Source organism: Phyllobates terribilis, unplaced genomic scaffold (genome assembly GCF_046119375.1).
Source record: "Phyllobates terribilis strain yellow unplaced genomic scaffold, ASM4611937v1 Scaffold_2__4_contigs__length_985480577, whole genome shotgun sequence".
Taxonomy (NCBI): Eukaryota; Metazoa; Chordata; class Amphibia; order Anura; family Dendrobatidae; genus Phyllobates; species Phyllobates terribilis.
In genome coordinates this window covers 66,739,811-66,759,971 of record NW_027362762.1, presented here as the reverse complement: position 1 = coordinate 66,759,971, position 20,161 = coordinate 66,739,811, and the positions used below count along the sequence as shown (strand labels likewise).

The 20,161-nt window shown below is 41.2% G+C and overlaps 1 protein-coding gene across 7 annotated transcripts in view; it reads right to left on the bottom strand.

The window, feature by feature from the left end:
- FAT3 (FAT atypical cadherin 3) overlaps window positions 1-20,161 on the bottom strand; it is a 735,917-nt gene that overhangs the window by 393,308 nt on the left and 322,448 nt on the right. For all 7 annotated transcript variants that reach the window (XM_073662065.1, XM_073662062.1, XM_073662061.1 and 4 more), the window contains one exon: window positions 3,153-3,467. In XM_073662065.1, coding sequence (XP_073518166.1) covers window positions 3,153-3,467 — 315 coding nt within the window. The remainder of the gene's footprint in view (window positions 1-3,152; window positions 3,468-20,161) is intronic.

The window sequence follows — 20,161 nt, the reverse complement described above, 5'->3', positions numbered from 1 at the left end:
TTAAAGGGTCACAATCTGGCTTGACTTGTCTGACCTTGCTCAATTCACTCGTATAGAGTGATGCCATCCACGGCTAGTCGGCATGTGACTGCATGTATACAAATCAGGTGTATGGCTATGTATATAAGTTAAAGGGTCACAATCTGACTTGATTTGTCTGACCTTGCTCAATTCACTTGTATCATGTCTAGCCAGTATGTGACTGCAGGTATACAAATCAGGTGTACGGGTATGTGCTATCAGACTTGACTTGTCTGAACTCACTCAATTCACTTCTATTGAGAGAGGCCATGCACGTCTAGTCGGCATGTGACTGCATGCATAAAACTTGCATATTTGCGGTCACATGTTCGTCCGCTCTCACTGCCTGTACTGGAGAATCATGACAGCACACACTGATTGCGCTGTGAGGATTCACAAGTCTGCAGTCACTGTATGTGAACCCCAAGCCCGCACAACCCCCTTTAAGTATTTGCTGCATTTCTGTTGAATTTTTTTTCTGCACAGATTTGTCATCAAAACTGAAAGATTTCCCAGTGCCAGCAAAGTGATTCCTGAAATCTCACGCACATGCTGCTTACTTTTCCTTGAAATTTTGAAGCAGCTTCAAATCTGCAGCATATCAATTATTTCAGCATTATTCATGGGAAAAGGCATCCAAAAACCATGCAAAAAACACGTAAAAAAACACTTATTTTTTGTTACGTTTTCCTGCCAACACATTAGTATTCCCAGCAGAATTTTCTGTTGCAAATACCGAACGTGTGCACATACCCTGTTGCAGTTTAATTCCTATTAAACCCATTTCCATATATCCTATTGTATTGCAATTCTGAAAGCACCTCAATCTTTGACCCAAAGAATGGCTGCAAAACTCTCTCTGTTACTCTGGAGGACCCAGGATTTGAGGACACTGAAAGCTCAATTATTTTAAAAGCCATCATGTAATGCTTTATTTCTCCTGTGGGGGCACTGTGAATAAACTGAAGAGTAACTAAACTTTATTTTTATTATTGATCACCCTTTATAAAGTTATGAACCTTTGTAATATACTGCAGAAACTTATGTTGCTTCCTTTTGTCCTTAACACCATGTCGACAGTGCTGGCTTACCTGCTGAATTCATGCAGTCTTGGTAGCTGATTTGACCTGCAGGTCTGGCAGAGATCTGACGTTCTATGCTCCCTTTTCCTATCCTCATACACTATTCCTTGTCTGACCATGCAGGAGAGGAGCAGAGAAGCTCACAATGAAATACAAGTTTTGCTAAACCTACAGTTCAAATCAGCTACTATGACAGCAAGAAGTAGGCAGACAAACCATCACTTTCAGGAAGGTGTTAAAGACAGAAGAAAGCATAAATATGGTAATAGAGTATATTTCCAAGATTGATACTTTTACAAAGGATGATGAATAATTAATAACAGAAAAAAAAGTTTAGCTACTCTTTAAACACTTTCTGCTGGTCTTCTCTACAGATTACAAACGAAACGATTGGTGGAGATCCTATGCTATGGTCAGCTGGTTTACAGTAGAACTGTTTAAAGGGGTAGACCCATCATAATATTAGGATAAGCCATCACTTTACAGTATAATCTGTTAGGGTCAAAGCTCTGGGACCGTAGTTGAGCCTTAGAATGAAGGAGCCTTAGTTTTGATACAGCCCTTCTTAGATTTTCCATTTAAAGCCATCGCAGGTGAATTGGAACTCCATCAATCGAAAAGTGATAGCAAATCCTTACGCTATACGGCATCGCTTTATGAATGGATTACTTTAAAGTTGAAAACAACCTCTTTAATGTTAGCACTTTTACAGCTAGAAAAGCAATACTGATTATTGTAAGTGATCTCTGTCTGGAAGCCAATCTCATTCGTTGACTTAGAAGATGAACGTTTCTAGATGGACAACTTGGGCAAATGTCTAGTTTCTGTGTTTTCTTTAACATTACATTTAGCAAAAAAAAAAATTATCTAAATCCTAAAATACTTCGAGCATGAAGTCTAACCTAATAACTTCTGAATGAAAGTATCAAAGATTACACTCAATGGGATCATCAAAGTCAACACTGTAACCAAACAACGGTGGCAAGATGTAACCTCTATGGACGTATACCCAACCAAAATCCAGACTCGTGGTGTAATCTGAAATTTGTATGGTAAAAGTTAATACCTTATACAGTATAAAATATTGAGTCAGCCCGGTCTTGCATGACATTGGCCCAACATCAAGGGTTACGTTAGCATCTGAACCATCTCTATGGTCCCTGCTGCTAGGTGGTGCCATGCTTGCAATGCCGACAATATTGGAGGAAACAGGTGTGGTCAATGGTCATATTTTACTTTAGTCTAGCTGGCTCTTATAGTCCCGACAAGACAAGGAGTATATGTTTAAGGGAAGAGTCAGACGGCAGTATAACTCTTACGAGGATTCCAACACAATTTTAGGACTGGCCATCGGCTCTCCCGATCCGAGCGTGACAGCATGTATTTCTTTGAAACTGTCACGCTCGGGTCAGGAGAGCCACTGGCCAATTCGAGCATAGCGCTGCAATTCTTGGCCAAGTTATACGGCCGTCTGATTCTTCCCTTACTTGAATGGTGCTGATTATCTGTTGTAAGCAGTTCTCTGCTGTGATACTTGGGAGGAGCCACTCCCAATTTAAACTCCCATCAGCTACTTCTAGCTATCAGTTACTTTAACTGTCCTGGCCTGTTACTTGCCTAGTCCTCATGTTTATTTTTTTTTTCCTGGTGTTTAGTTCCTGATCTTGGCTTGTATTTTGAGTACTTGACTATTTCTCAATTTTGGGGCAGATTTTGACCTCTTGGTAACAACCCAGCTATTCTACTCTTCTCTCAGCCAGCTCGCTCACCCGGCAAGCAGCCACTCCATGGTTTTTACCCAGGGAGCTCCGTGTAAGTCCAGATTCCAGTATACAGATTAAAGGGTGAGGGCTTGAGTTCTCCCTAAAAGTAGTTGCTTCTGCAAAGACTTTCCAGGTAGAGCTGTCAGGCTACCACAAACAGAGCTACATTACAGAAATATAAAAAAAAAAATGAATAAATATTCAACATTTCAAAAACCGGACCACCCATAGACCACCGATAACTAATTATCAGTATATATATAAATGCAACTTTTTGAAATCTTACCTGTCTTGGCATTGATAGCAAAGAAGTTCTGAGGGTTTCCGCTTGTGATCTTGTAGGTCAGTTTATCGCTGGTGTTAGAATCGGGGTCTACAGCCTGGACTTGAAGCACAGACACGTCTTTAGGTGAATTCTCCATAATAGTAGGATAGTATATGGGTTGTGAAGTCAGAGGAGCGTTATCGTTGACATCTTCCACTTCAATGTAAACTTCAATGGTAGAGAAGAGAGGGACAACTCCTCGGTCAGTGGCGTAAATGGTGAGCCAGTATGAGTTGGTGGTTTCTTTATCTAATACATCTGCGGTATAGATAACTCCTACAAGACAAGTGGATGGAGGAATAGTATGGTTAGTGTACTAGAATCAAATAGCATTTTCTGTTTGCATTGCATCTCAATAGGATCAGCATCAGTCATGGATCAGTTATTGCTACACCTTTGACCAACATTTTTCTTTCACCAATGGAAGGAAAATCAACGCTGGATAACTTCCAGAAATCTTATACACCTATTAGCTGTAAGTACAAGAGAGAATGTTTCAGCAGTAAATTACCTATTATTAAATCAAAATGTTATGCTACATATATTTAAAAAAAAATACAAATAATTTTAGTTTCCCATATCAATATATTAAAAGAATAACTTCTCTTTATTGTGTACAGCTTCTTCCGAGGGTTTCGTGAATAAGAAGCTGTACGCGAAACGCGCATCAGGGGTGTTCTTCTTGGTTGAGCCTCACACAAGTTGAGCCCCCTTTTGATTCTGCTATGCATTTTGCCACTATCTCAGCATCAAACACTTTTTTTTGTTATTCAGTAGGACTTGTTACATTCTCACTTCATTTTCCACCCTTTATTTTTTTAAGGTATTATTTTTATTATCTGGCTATCGATCCTAAGCTTGGAACTCTCCATTCTGATATTTCTCTCCATGAAGGTTTATTGTGTCATTTTTTTTTAATTGGGATTTTGGGATTTTGTTTTGACATTTTAGTTTTTAATGTGACTTTTATCTTGCTTGTATTTCTCTAATAAAGATGAATTTATTTTATCTTGGCCGCTTTACTCCTGAATTTTTGTAGGTTTTTGTTTCCCCCAGGAGGGCCTTTACAATATATGGTCAATTGTAGGTTTTCACTGCTATATACAGTAGATAACACAAGATCCACCATTCACAATAGCTGATGTCAAAGCTCACCTCCTCCTCCTGTACAATGACTGATAACACTTTTATATACAGTAGATAACAGAGGATCCACCATTCACACTAGCTGATGTCAAAGCTCACCTCCTCCCTCTCCTGTACAATGAATGATAACGCCTCTATATAAAGTAGAGAACACAGGATCCACCATTCACAATAGGTGATGTCACAGCTCACCTCCTCATCCTCCTGTACAATGACTGATAACACCTCTATATACAGTAAATAACAGGATCCACCATTCACAATAGGTGATGTCACAGCTCACCTCCTCCTCCTGTACAATGACTGATAACACCTCTATATTCAGTAGATAACACAAATCCACCATTCACAATAGGTGATGTCACAGCTCACCTCCTTCTCCTCATGTACAATGACTGATTAAACCTCTATACACAGTAGATAACACATGAACCACCATTCACAATAGGTGATGTCACAGCTCACCTCCTCCCTGCACAATAACCTCTGTGCAGGTCACAGAGCATGCCCAGAACACTCTCCTATTGAAATCAATGAACATCTCTGGTCTATTCTTCGCTGTGGTCCATGTGGCTGCTGTAAAGTAGATCTCAAAATGCTATTAACAGCAGTTCAGTCCAGATGACCACCCGAGGAATAAAACATAGAATTAAATAACCTATAAATAAAAACAAACTATAAAAAAAAGTATACGTCTCTCTCTATCTGACTTTAGCTAGATCTGCAGATTTTGGAATTAAATGCGTAAAATTCTGGGGATGTCAAAAGAAAGTGAAAAATAGGCTGTGATGGGCTGAGCATCGATAAATGATTTTTATATATCCATTCCACATTTTCTCATTTCTACCTCTGTAGATGTAGCCTCCTACGGGGCATTCGGGGACTAGTAGTTCCTCGTTAGCAATATAATGACTATTATTACATCTCAACGAATCGTATCATTTCTAAGTGCTGGAAACATTTTATAGAGATTCTCCGCTGCTGGAAGAACCACTATAATAAGACACTTCTGGCCGCTACAGAACTGATGTCTTAGACTGTCGAAGGAAGCAGCCGCGGAAAATCCTGACAAGCTCATGACCTGCACTTGCTCTACTCTCTAATGGGAATTCGAACCTTCCAGATGCCTCCATAATCCAGAACGTCTCCATCCCAGATACATAACAGAGAGCAGAAAGTAACTGTAGAAGTAAGACAAAACTCCAGAACGTGTCGGGCTGATATCCCAGCGTCTGTGGGAAAGGGAAGGGATTACGGGCAACGCTCCGCTCAGGTAACCTGAGCTTACGACATTAATGGTTTCAGCTGTCGCACACTATGCCCGACCAATAACCTGGAGATGTGTACCACGGCTGTCCGCACTTCATCACTTCCAACAACAGGATCTGCTCCGCGGACTCTCAACAACGTTGCATGACTGCAGATAGAGCTCTGCACTAGAAAGGAATTGCTTACTTTGGGTCTCCTTCCAAGATATCAGATGGCCATAGTGGGACACATTACTTTATATTACACCGCACTCCTTGTCCCGTGCTCACGGAGTCACACTTCATCATGTATCAAAAGCCATGAAACACTATTGTAACACTACTTAGATGATGCACCTCGGGGGAAAACGTATAGGACTATCTAAAGGATAGGCTGTCTTTGTTGCCCATAGCCAGTGGCGTTTCGCCCGGAGCAAGGCAAGCACTTTGCACCCTCTGGCCCATGTTTCGTTAGCGCTCCTTGAGTCTCTTCCACCAGTCCAATACTGAACCCCTTATTCCTCAATCACATGTGTTTTATTGTAAGAAAACTGTTCTCTAATTATAATTCGACCTTGTTGCAGAAATCAGACATAAAAAGTTATATTTTTTGCCCTTTTTATTGTATTTTTGGAGTTTTTTATGTAAATATTTTCTTATCTTAGCCCTAAACCTAACTCAAGTCTTAATCTTAACCCTTTTTCTACCCCTATACGTAACCCTTGCCCTTACCCTTTTAATTTATAATGATTTTCACACTTTTTTTTATTTTTTTGCTTTTTAATTTAAATATTTTCTTACCCTAGCCCTAAAACTAATCCCAGTCCTAACCCTTCCTCTAGCCCTATACCTAACCCTAGTTCTTACTCTCTTAATTTATAATATTTTTTGCACTTTTATTGTTTTTTTTCTTTTTTAATTTCAATATTTTCTTACCCTAGCCCTAAACCTAGCCCCAGCCCAAACCCTTCCTCTAGCCCTTTACCTAACCCTAGTTTATATCTTCTTAAGTTCTAATATTTTTGCACTTTTTATTGTATTTTTTGTGTTTTTACTATTCTAGCATATGGAGCTGTTCACATGTTTGTGTATTTTCACTGACTAAGTGGTCTGCACAAAATCACGGAGACATGTCTGACATTGATCCAAGTCTTTGATCAATCTTGCCAATGCAAACCTATGGGTTTCCTGCAAAAAATTGGACAGCGTTCATATGCCATCAGAGTGCTGCATGTTTCTCATGTACTAACTGATATGAGAAGGTTGAGAATCCTCCATTGTCTATTTTTTTCATTCGAGAAAAACTGATCAAACTCTTATGGTGAGAACTGACACACTCACTAAACTCTGAAAAAATACCAGATGAAACTTGAATCGATTTTGTTGTACAAGAAAATCACTGTCTGAATGAGTCCTTATATAGACAGCTTTGTCATTTCAGTTGCTGCCTATGTAGAGTGCAGCAACCAATGACAAACTCATCTTGACTGCTGTGCTCTGCATAAGAAATAGCAGCAACGCTGGCTATCTTACTCATCAAGCTCTCCATACTCCAGGCAGACCCTCACTTAGTCCGTGCTCCACTCTGGGCAATAAACATTGAGTACAGGGACCAAAGTTTTGTAGCTGTGTTTTAATTAGTTGTTATGAGAAACAAAGACAGTTTTTTCTTGATACAATTTCATAAATCTCCCACAACGTATCCATAATACATACTGATAAATTACACCCTTCTTCGACTGCACAGCAGGTCCTAAAGATGTATCCAAAATGTTATCACCTTCCAATTGTCCCATGTTTGGAGAGAAAGTCTCTACTTTTGACCCAATTTCGACCTACTTTCTTCTGTCCTTCTTATAACGGTTGTCCGCACTTGCATTTTCTTTTTTATCCTAAACCATCTAACGTGATAAAAAAATAACAAAAACAGACCAATCCTCGTCACCTCGCTTCCAGCATTTCCGAGGTCCCGCTTTTTTCTCCATTGTTAGAGTAGAAATCACTCCAACTTGAAAGTTTCTCCGATTCAATTTTTGGCCGGTAAAAACAGTGCAAATACAATAGGCATATGATTTTCAAAAATCTCCAAGACATGCCGGAGTGTTAGTTTATTTTATAGCCTTCCTAAATATAGGGTGTTCTGTACATAAATTTAGGTGGTTCATACATAATAGTAAATTCATAGCTGCATAATAAGTAAAAGACAGTCAGTGTGTCCTCCCAAGCTTGGTCATCAGTTATTTAGTGTCTTCTGGAGAAGACATCAACCGATTTCAATGGGAGAAACAAACTGCTGGCAGACAAGCGATGTGGGTCAATAGGAGGAGTATGATAAGTTTTCGATTTATTTTTTTTTCCTGAGCTGGATGGATTTGGAAAAAGAAAAATCAGGGGTAGAACTAGGGGTAGAATGTTCCTCTTCTTGTATTGAGAAATAAATGATTTGATGTATCGTGTAAATAGTAAAGAGAACAGTAAAGTGCATAAATATGCCTAGATATGGCTTGGTTTTGCATCTGATAATGGCCATAAAGATAAAAATCGGACGTCTAGATCAATAGAAAAGATAAACTAACTCCAATGACAGAAATAGCTTATCTGTGGTTTCCTGGGTCCTCAGGACCACCCCAAGTGTTATCACCATTAGACGGGAGGATATGCAGGTCTCCATCCATAATACACAGCTACAGAGATTATCTCTACCCGGCTCTGCTACATAGGGGCGATGCAGATCACTGAGAGGCAAGATCCTGTGCTATCTACTGTATATAGAGGTGTTATATGTCATTGTACAGGAGGAGGAGGTGAGCTGTGACATCACCTATTGTGAATGGTGGATCCTGTGCTATCTACTGTATATAGAGGTGTTATCAGTCATTGTACAGGAGGAGGTGAGCTGTGACATTACCTATTGTGAATGGTGGATCCTGTGTTATCTACTGTATATCGAGGTGTTATTAGTCATTGTACAGGAGGAGGTGAGCTGTGACATCACCTATTGTGAATGGTGGATCCTGTGTTATCTACTGTAAATCGAGGTGTTATCAGTCATTGTACAGGAGGAGGAGGTGAGCTGTAACATCACCTATTGTGAATGATGGATCCTGTGTTATCTACTGTATATCGAGGTGTTATCAGTCACTGTACAGGAGGAGGTGAGCTGTGACATCACCTATTGTGAATGGTGGATCCTGTGTTATCTACTGTATATACAGGTGTTATCAGTCATTGTACAGGAGGAGGAGGTGAGCTGTGACATCACCTATTGTGAATGGTGGATCCTGTGTTATCTACTGTATATACAGGTGTTATCAATCATTGTTCAGGAGGAGGAGGTGAGCTGTGACATCACCTATTGTGAATGGTGGAACCTGTGTTATCTACTGTATATAGAGATGTTATCAGTCATTGTACAGGAGGGGGAGGAGGTGAGCTGTCACATCACCTATTGAGAATGGTGTATTCTGTGTTGTCTACTGTATACAGAGGTGTTATCAGTCATTGCACAGGAGGAGGAGGTGAGCTGTGACATCACCTATTGTGAATGGTGGATCCTGTGATATCTACTGTATATAGAAGTGTTATCAGTCATTGTACAGGAGGGGGAGGAGGTGAGCTGTGACATCACCTATTGTGAATGGTGGATCCTGTGTTATCTACTGTATATAGAAGTGTTATCAGTCATTGTACAGGAGGGGGAGGAGGTGAGCTGTGACATCACCTATTGTGAATGGTGGATCCTGTGTTATCTACTGTATATAGAGGTGTTATCAGTCATTGATAATTATGAGACTCCTGTACAGAGCAGTGTGAGTCTAGTTTAAGGCCTAGGGTCCCTATATTATAATAATAAAAAATTGAAAAAAAAATGTATGATAAATTCCTTGATTTAAATAACCAGCACCAATAAATCATTTTCTGATAACACATTCTATTTGTAACATAGAGTACAGACCAAAAGTTTGGACACACCTTCTCATTTAGAGATTTTTCTGTATTTTCTTGACTATGAAAATTGTACATTCACACTGAAGGCATCAAAACTATGAATTAACACATGTGGAATTATATACTTAACAAAAAAGTGTGAAACAACTGAAAATATGTCTTATATTCTAGGTTCTTCAAAGTAGCCACCTTTTGCTTTGATGACTGCTTTGCACACTCTTGGCATTCTCTTGATGAGCTTCAAGAGGTAGTCACCGGAAATGGTCTTCCAACAATCTTGAAGGAGTTCCCAGAGATGCTTAGCACTTGTTGGCCCTTTTGCCTTCACTCTGCGGTCCAGCTCACCCCAAACCATCTCGATTGGGTTCAGGCCTGGTGACTGTGGAGGCCAGGTCATCTGGCGTAGCACCCCATCACTCTCATTCTTGGTCAAATAGACCTTACACAGCCTGGAGGTGTGTTTGGGGTCATTGTCCTGTTGAAAAATAAATGATGGTCCAACTAAACGCAAACCGGATGGAATAGCATGCCGCTGCAAGATGCTGTGGTAGCCATGCTGGTTCAGTATGCCTTCAATTTTGAATAAATCCCCAACAGTGTCACCAGCAAAGCACCCCCACACCATCACACCTCCCCCTCCATGCTTCACGGTGGGAACCAGGCATGTAGAGTCCATCCGTTCACCTTTTCTGCGTCGCACAAAGACACGGTGATTGGAACTAAAGATCTCAAATTTGGACTCATCAGACCAAAGCACAGATTTCCACTGGTCTAATGTCCATTCCTTGTGTTCTTTAGCCCAAGCAAGTCTCTTCTGCTTGTTGCCTGTCCTTAGCTGTGGTTTCCTAGCAGCTATTTTACCATGAAGGCCTGCTGCACAAAGTCTCCTCTTAACAGTTGTTGTAGAGATGTGTCTGCTGCTAGAACTCTGTGTGGCATTGACCTGGTCTCTAATCTGAGCTGCTGTTAACCTGCGATTTCTGAGGCTGGTGACTCGGATAAACTTATCCTCAGAAGCAGAGGTGACTCTTGGTCTTCCTTTCCTGGGACGGTCCTCATGTGAGCCAGTTTCTTTGTAGCGCTTGATAGTTTTTGCAACTGCACTTGGGGACACTTTCAAAGTTTGCCCAATTTTTCGCACTGACTGACCTTCATTTCTTAAAGTAATGATGGCCACTCGTTTTTCTTTACTTAGCTGCTTTTTTCTTGCCATAATACAAATTTTAACAGTCTATTCAGTAGGACTATCAGCTGTGTATCCACCTGACTTCAGCACAACACAACTGATGGTCCCAACCCCATTTCTAAGGCAAGAAATCCCACTTATTAAACCTGACAGGGCACACCTGTGAAGTGAAAACCATTTCCGGTGACTACCTCTTGAAGCTCATCAAGAGAATGCCAAGAGTGTGCAAAGCAGTCTTCAAAGCAAAAGGTGGCTACTTTGAAGAACCTAGAATATAAGACATTTTTTCAGTTGTTTCACACTTTTTTGTTAAGTATATAATTCCACATGTGTTAATTCATAGTTTTGATGCCTTCAGTGTGAATGTACAATTTTCAGTCATGAAAATACAGAAAAATCTTTAAATGAGAAGGTGTGTCCAAACTTTTGGTCTGTACTGTACATGACATTATTTATCAAGCACTGATACTAAATTACAATCGGTATAATCTGCCACAGCTGAATTCACTATTTTGTAGGCTTCAGAGCTGAAATCTCATAGCTTTTCTTGCTTAATGCTTGTAAAAAGATTACTTTATTTCTGATATATGTTTACAGTATGGAAAAGGGTTTTCCCTTGAGTATGCTAACTGTATAATATCAGCAGTGGCCCGACTTTTGGGAATCCCACAGTACTTTCTACGTCTGCTTCTATGGGGTGGTGGTTGTCAATCACAGCTGTCACCTTGTAGGCAAAAATCCCGTTTTGACAGTGCTGTAAATTGACGGCGCTGAGAATTATGTGCTCGCTCCCAGGACCATATATTTGCAACGCAAGGTCGGAAGGAGGCAATAAGGTACCAGAAAATTGGATTTCTAAATTAGACAGCCCTTTAAATATTTTTGATCTGTACTTTTGGATCACTCAGCTGCGCGGTGTATTAACGTTTGCCGATTTCGTGCCTTTTTTCCTATTTAAAGTAAAAAAAAATGCCACTCTTTGTATACTTTTAATATCGGAGGACCTCTTTACCCAATGTTAGCCGTCTACTCAAACTGTATTCCTCCGACAAGCCAAATGAAAATATAAAAAAAAACAACCAAATAAAATCATTCGACGTCACCGTTGGTAAAAAAATGAGATACAAGATCTGAGAACAAGATTGACGGGAGTGTGACCGATGTAATTAGTACCTTTAAGTCCCGGATCGGCAGTTTCACGGCACAGAACATTATACTTAACCTTGAATTTTCTTTTTTTCCTTGTGACATTTCATAAATGTTCCCATTTTGAGAGCTGCACAATAAGGGTGAAATGTCGCCCAATCTTCTCTCTAAGAGGCGGCAATGTAGAAAGGGAAACTTGAAAAATGTTTCTTACTGTGAAAATGATCCAATTTCTTCATGGCCTCCTTTGAAAATTGCTCGACAATTGACGTACGTCTAACCTCAGAGCAAATTGTCGGAAATTTTAACATCTTTCATCATCTCCACTTAGCACATGAAAGAAGAGCTCGAAACTTGTGATTTTTAAATTTAGGTCAATGCGAATGAGCGTACGGAAAGCTCATCAATGGCCTATGTGAGCTTTGTGTCGAAAAATTACATGGGGGGAGGTGATAATTAGCTGCTATTTCTAATAGGCTAATCTCATATAACTACTGATCTACTATATGGTACAAAAAGTCCGTATTAGAGATAATCAATCCCTACCCCTCGGGGGTGCAGAATTAATGGTGGGGCCAACATACGTCATCTCCCAATTTAGGGCATTTCGCTTTTGGTTTCAACAAAAACTTGACCCACTTTTGCTCAGGACCAGACAGTACATATCTACATATCTCTGATTTGTCTCCCCATAGAAATCTATATATATTCTGTACCTGGTACTCATACTAAGGGTTAGTTGCTCAAGCCTCTGTGTTAGCATATGAAGTGCTAAAAGATGCCCACCAACATTAAGCAAAAAATTAGCAAAATTTTCAATTTTGCTGGTGGACTATTTTATGTGTATGGGGCTCCCACGATCTTCCCAAATGGATGATGTTGAATATCAATGTCTGATCCTCTAGTTTAGTTGCAGTCATAAATGGCATTGGCTTACTCCACTTTCCCCATTAAGAACATATGCATTCTTGACTAAACCGAGCGTATATGTATATGGGGAGAAATAGTCGGCTTTGCACTTTCTATAACCGGTGCGTCTTATTCTTTTCCATCATTGGTTTTTGACCATTGTGCAGATCTCGTTTGCGTTTGCTAAGATTATTAAGAAGGGTGCCCTTCGAAGAACGGGTGTCGTTCACAGGCCATCAACCCCCAAAAGTAGAGTTAAGTAAAAAAGATTTGAGTTACCCTGGTCCAGTCCATTCTTCCATGACAGCTAAACAGGAGAAGTCTTCACTTCTACTGCCAGCTTCCTGGGAGCCTCTGGACTAGCCCTAAAAACATCATGATTTCTTTTACACACAGCCTAGTAAACGCCAACATCACCCAAGACACTGGCCGCAGAAGTGAAAACTGCCTTGATCTTGCTGCCACAGTGGACAGGACTGGATGCCAAATCGAGGCACTTTGACTCTTTCTGCACAACACTACTCAACAGCAAAAGGGATAGCACAAACAATGACTGGATCCTGTCTCTCCAAGGAACTCTTGCATGGCTGAACGCTATGGTATGTGACTTTCTGTAACCTGAGTTGGCGCAAAGACCCCTCTCTGTCCCTGGTCCAGTCCAATCATCAATGGCAGCCAGAGAAGGGCAGTCTTCACTTCTGCTGCCATCATCCTGTGTGCCCCTGGAATTTACTAGATCATGATTTTTGTATAGCAACACATGTTATGACATTGTAGTAAATACCAGAGGCACCCAAAATGATAGCAGAAGAAGTGGAGACTGGCTTGATCTTGCTATCATGGTGGACCAGACTGGATGCCAGATCAGGGCAGCAGAAATCTTTTTTTTTGCTCGACACTACCCCATAGAAAAAGGGACAGCACAAACAATGGCTGGGTCCTGTCTCTCCAAGGAACTCTTGCATGGCTGAATGATATGGTGTGTGAATTTTTGGAGTTGACGCAAAGACCCCCTTGTCCATGGTCCAGTCCAATCATCCATGGCAGTCAGAGAAGGGCAGTCTTCACTTCTGCTGACAGCATCCTGTGTGCCTCTGGCATTTACTAGATATCACGATTTTGTTGTATACCACTAGCCATGATGTTGCACAGCCTAGTAAATTCCAAAGGCACCCAGAATGCTGGCCACAGAAGTGAAGACTGCCTTCATGTTGTTGCCATGGCGGACAGGACTGCATGCCAGATCTGGGCAGCATGAATCTTTTTGCTCAACTCTACCCAAAAAGAATAGCACAAACAATGACTGGGCCCTGTTTCTCCAAGAACCTCCAGCATGGCCTAATGCTATGGTATGTGACTTTGGAGCCTGTGTTGGCGCAAAGACCCCAATGCTTGAGTAAGCACAAAGACCACTCCACCTCTCAAGATGTTGCTGGAATGACGGACTGGACTGGATGCTAGATCTAGACAAACAATGACTGGGTCCTAGCTTTCCAAGAAGCTCCCACGTGGCCGAACACTACAGTTTGTTGTGGCTTTTTGAAGCTGTAGTTGGCGCAATGACTTCTGTGCCCCACAAGAAGACATGAGTCTTCAAGTGGGGCATAGAAGTCTTGGAAAGATAGAAGTCCCAAGTAATGGTCCCAAGTTATATTTCTGCACGTGCCCTTATAAGTTGAAAAAAAACATCTCTAGTATGGAGGAAAATTGTTTATACAGTAAGTTGTCAAAATCAAAAAAAATCTCTCAACAAGATAGAATAATTATAAAAAATTTCTTCAAAAGTGTTCTGAAGATTTTGACCTAAATTGACCATGAAACCTATCCGACATATCTGGATAGAAGGTGTTTTCTACGAGATGTGTAAAAATTTGCAGACACAACTTTACACGAGTTTGCCGAGGGCCAAATACTTTTCCATTTATTTATTTTTTAAATCTTCATCTCTTCGAAGGAAAAGGAATTCTCTGCTAGTCTCAGGACACAGGTAGGAAGCCAATTGGAAACATTTAAGACACGAATACCGTGTTCCCGTCCAGCCAAATTAGACGTTAAATGTCAGTTTATTCTTCAGTGTTTTATTTTAATGAAACAAAATAATCCCCGACTGCAGGAGCGAGAGTTTAACACAAGTTCCTGCTGAGAAGCAATATTGAGCCATCATGCTCGGCAGAGATGTGGAGAAAGAACGGGAGGATAGCCTAAGTGCCGAGTAAAGATGCTAATTGTGGAGAGCAGGATTTTACTGCATTTTCATTCATGGTATTTAAAGACTAAAGCAGGTCAGACCTACAGGGTTGCATGACCCCTATGAAGCCCAGGAAGGAGGCCAGAGGAACTCTTTACCTTCATGCATTATTGACATTCTTGGGCCACGATAATAAGGTTTGTTGATCGTCAGCTCGTACAATGTCATTACTGGGAATAGAAATATTCCAAGTACACAGCACGCACAAGTCAGGTTGGTTCTTGTACAAAGCTTTATTGTGGCAGAGAGTTGACTCATGGGAGGTTTTCTTCATGCTGTGAAATATGGAGGTGGAGGAACAACAGGAACTGCAAAGGTTTTTGTCTGGAGAAGCAGACATCTCCTAGGCTTAATGATTTGCACACATGCTGATTTGTGTTCCTAAGTTTCTAGTCAATATACAGCCAAAACTTTTGTGTTTAGGTCAAAATTCACGGGGATTAAATATTAGGGTGTTGAGGATCTTCAATATGAAAAATAGTTCTTTCCCAGAGAGAAAACTCAAGTGTCTCTCTAGTGCCACATGGGTCAGAAATTGACTTACATCCAGGTTACTAGAATTGGCGCGAATTGATTGGGAGGACCAAGTCCAGCGGCCATGTTAGTAATTTCTGGCTGCTGAAAGGGATCACTAAGATCCTCCGGGAATCCCTGGCTCTTCTTTTGATTAGCTGGCCTGTGATGTCATCATTGCGGCATGACGTACCTGTGATATCATGTTAGGTCAGCTAATCAAAAGGACGCCGGCAAATCTTGGGAAGTAGGAGGCGGTTCTCAAGGTCACGTCCAGCAGCTACAGAATACTGTCATGGCCGATGGACTGGATACTGTGAATCCATTTACATTGACTCTACTTTTTACCTACAGGGGGCACTAGATACCGTTTTCTCCACTCTCTAGTTTTTTTCTATGAAGCACTGCCTGTAAGAATTTCCTACACCAGCTGGAGCTCCACATGGGAGAACCAGTTGTCCCCAGAGCTGGAGCTTCAAGTAATGTCCATGGTTCCATCAATCTCATTTGCGCGGTCAAGTGGCGCTCACTCCCCTCCTGACGAGGCGTTGCTTACATGCTGTAAATCCAGCAGGTGATTTTGCCTCGGGTCTTTGGTCCTGTCCAGGTACGTGACATCAGTGCTGACGACACATACATTGGATGATCTGTATGACAGCTCGGGATTTTCACTTCTACAGTCATGGCCACAAGTTGTGAGAATGACACCAAAATTATATTTTCACATGATCTGCTGGCCTCTGGTTTTTATTAGTGTTTGTCTGATGTTTATATCACATACAGATATATAATTGCAATCATATTATGAGGACCAATAGGTTATATTGACAGTTAGAATGAGTTAATGCAGCAAGTCAATATTTGCAGTTTTGCCCCTTCTTCTTCAAGACCTCTGTAATTCTCCCTGGCATGCTCTCAATCAACTTTTGGACCAAATCCTGACTGATAGCAGTCCATTCTTGCATAATCAATGCTTGCATTTTGCCAGAATTTGTTGGTTTTTGTTTGTCCACCCGTCTCTTGATGATTGACCACAAGTTCTCAATGGGATTAAGATCTGGGGAGTTTCCAGGCCATGGACCCAAAATCTCTATGTTTTGTTCCATGAGCCATTTAGTTATCACCTTTGCTTTATGGCAAGGTGCTCCATCATGCTGGAAAAGGCATTGTTGGGCATCAAACTGCTCTTGGACGGTTGGGTGAAGTTGCTCTTGGAGGACATTCTGGTACCATTCTTTATTCATGGCTGTGTTTTTAGGCAAGACTGTGAGTGAGCCGATTCCCTTGGCTGAGAAGCAACCCCACACATGAATGGTTTCAGGATGCTTTACAGTTGGAATGAGACAAGACTGGTGGTAGCGCTCACCTCTTCTTCTCCAAATAAGCTGTTTTCCAGATGTCCCAAACAATCGAAAAGGGGATTCATCAGAGAAAATGACTTTGCCTCATTCCTCAGCAGTCCACTCCCTGTACCTTTTGCAGAATATCAGTCGGTCCCTGATGTTTTTTCTGGAGAGAAGTGGCTTCTTTGCTGCCCTCCTTGAAACCAGCCCTTGCTCAAAGAGTCTCCGCCTCACAGTGCGTGCAGAAGCACTCTCACCAGCCTGCTGCCATTCCTGAGCAAGCTCGGCACTGCTGGTAGTCCGATCCCGCAGCTGAAACAGTTTTAAGATACGGTCCTGGCGCTTGCTGGTCTTTCTTGGGCGCCCTGGAGCCTTTTTGACAACAATGGAAGCTCTCTCCTTGAAGTTCTTGATGATGCGATAGATTGTTGACTGAGGTGCAATCTTTGTAGCTGCGATACTCTTCCCTGTTAGGCCATTTTTGTGCAGTGCAATGATGGCTGCACGTGTTTCTTTAGAGATAACCATGGTTAACTGAAGAGAAACAATGATACCAAGAACCAGCCTCCTTTTAAAGTGTCCAGTGATGTCATTCTTACTTAAGACTGATGACTGATTGATCGCCAGCCCTGTCCTCATCAACACCCACACCTGTGTTAATGGATCAATCACTAAAACGATGTTAGCTGCTCCTTTTAAGGCAGGACTGCAATGATGTTGAAATGTGTTTTGGGGGTTAAAGTTCATTTTCTGGGCAAATATTGACTTTGCAAGTACAGTAATTGCTGTTAAGCTGATCACTCTTTGACATTCAGGAGTATATGCAAATTGCCATTACAAAAAATGAAGCAGTAAACTTTGGAAAAATTACTATTTGTCTCATTCTCAATACTTTTGGCCATGACTGTAGACTCAATTCAGTCAAACTAACGGTGGACTTACATGGTTCGATACAGGCTGGTAAAAGACAACTACCTACAAGCTCGCTCTGAGCAAGTAGAATGTCATATTTGTGGCAGCACTTCAGCCGTTTACACAGGATGATGTACTGCCGATAATGATGATTTCAACACCACTGACGAATTAGCATTTTGCTCGTTCTTTTGATTTACGTTTGCCTTTCTTTTTAAATGGATCGATGGGCAGGAAAAGGCGTTCTTACAAATGCTTATTTCATGTTTATTGGACCTTCCAAATGGGTCATAGCAAGCCCTTAAACTGGAACTTTAAGATGAGAACAAGTTGCCCAACCCAGGAATGTCATAAAAATAATCTCTGGTGGTCTTTTCAATCTAGTTAATTGTCCCCCAAGTTGAGACTTTGGAGCTCAATAAGGGGAACATTTTTTCAGTGATTCTCAATGATAAAAATGCCTGAGATGTATTGTATTAATCCTTGTCACAACTTCCACCAATAACAGAGCCATAATGGGTATCTCATTTTTTTTTCAAATGGATACCAGATTTTGAATATTTTATATGGGGACTATAGGAGTCTCTGTCTGGGTCCTGCTATTTTTCATGGCAAGCATAATTCACTATTTTCTGCCATCAAAAAGATAAGAAAGGCATATGGGACCCATGTTGGAGGCACTCAATGCAAACAAAACCTAAAGCCTCTTGTGTTACCCACCTGATCCGGGTAACTAGGGCTCCACTTCCTTCCCCTGGGTCCGCTGCCCTCTGTTGTGCTCCACACTGGGTGTTGCAAGTTGCCCGGGTATGGCTCTATTACCTCATCTGCCTAGGCCTATGTAAGGCCCACTAAGATACCCACCTGTGTCTTAGGATTAAGACTATGTGTTCAGATTGTTTGGTGTGCTTCAGCTTCAGCTCTTATTGGCTTCAACTGGCTAGACCTTTGCAACCCTGCATCGCCACTGCCTTGTTGATAAATTCTCTGTGACCATCCCCTGGACTCACCCCTTGGTTGCAGCAAGCTACTGTGCTGCTGTTGGACTCTGTTCACATTGAACCCCTTTGTTCTTGCGCTATGACTGGGATTACTCTGCCTCCCTTGATTGCTGCTTCTGACTTGCCTGCATCCTCTATAAATCTGTCCTCCTCTGGTCTTCAGTGTGCCTCATTCCATACGTGCCTTCCTCCCTGCGACACCAACAACCGGGGCCCGTGTGTCCATGCAGACCTAAAGCTTAATGGATTCACCTGTTGACCTTACCACCATACACTGTAGATAGCTGTTGGCCGAACAATGGTTCTGCCAATTGCTCAGTTAACAGCTATCTTAGTCTACTCTCACGAACACAGGAGAGCTCACTTGGCCAAGTGCTCCTGTGCTCTCCAGGAGACTTGCTGTCAGACTCTTCTGAAGGTGGCTTAACTCTTAAAGAAAAAAGGATCGTCAGTCTTAAATCAGACATGCCAGATCCTATCTCCCTTGACGTCATCTGTTGGAGGAAAGTCCGGGCTCGAATACACATTAGACTGTTTACCAAACCCACTGTGGAGGCCTTTAGGCTTCCTGCACAGGGCACTTTATTAGGGAGCTGTAAGGTTTCCATGTGCTACTCTACTGATCCACTCAGGTGCCGGATGTAGGACCAATTCTTCATCATGTCTTCTACATACAGCATCGGGAGCCTTATTATGGCCCCAGCTTGTACAAAAGGCTCTTAGTAAAAGGCTTAAAAATGGTAATAATTATCCATCGATGCACAAAGAGAAATAAACTTAGTAAATAATATTTTTGGATTATTTTCTAGGCGCCCCGTTTAATAAAATAATGATATATTGTAAAATAAATTGCATTTAAAAATCAAATAAGAACTTTTTGGCAATTAGCCTTCAATAATTAAAACCTTAAGCTTTTTCATGACCTCTGCAAAGAGAGCATTAATAAGATATTCCAGGGCAATCCGTGCCCCCTTTTTAATTAAGACAGTATTCACAAAGCAATTTGCAGGAATGCAATCCTCACCAGCGAGAGAGTGTTTTCTCGAACAATGTAATAATGGTCTGAGACCCCAAGGAGACGAACATTATTACCGACCTTACCTTTCTCAGGGATGCTGAATTAAACTTTAGCTCTTCGTAATAATAATAATAATAATAATATAATATAGAAATTCCTACAAGAATCACTATTGAAGCTTTCAGACCTGTTCAAAATTTTCTTGTAATGAATTTCTGGTTCCAAGAGGAAAAAAGGAAAAACCCTTCCTGCTCACGAATAGTTTTACTAAATGTCTTACATCAATTCGACTCTGATGCATATTAACGATGCGTGCGACTTTGACTAATAATGAGTGAGACAAGAATTAATTT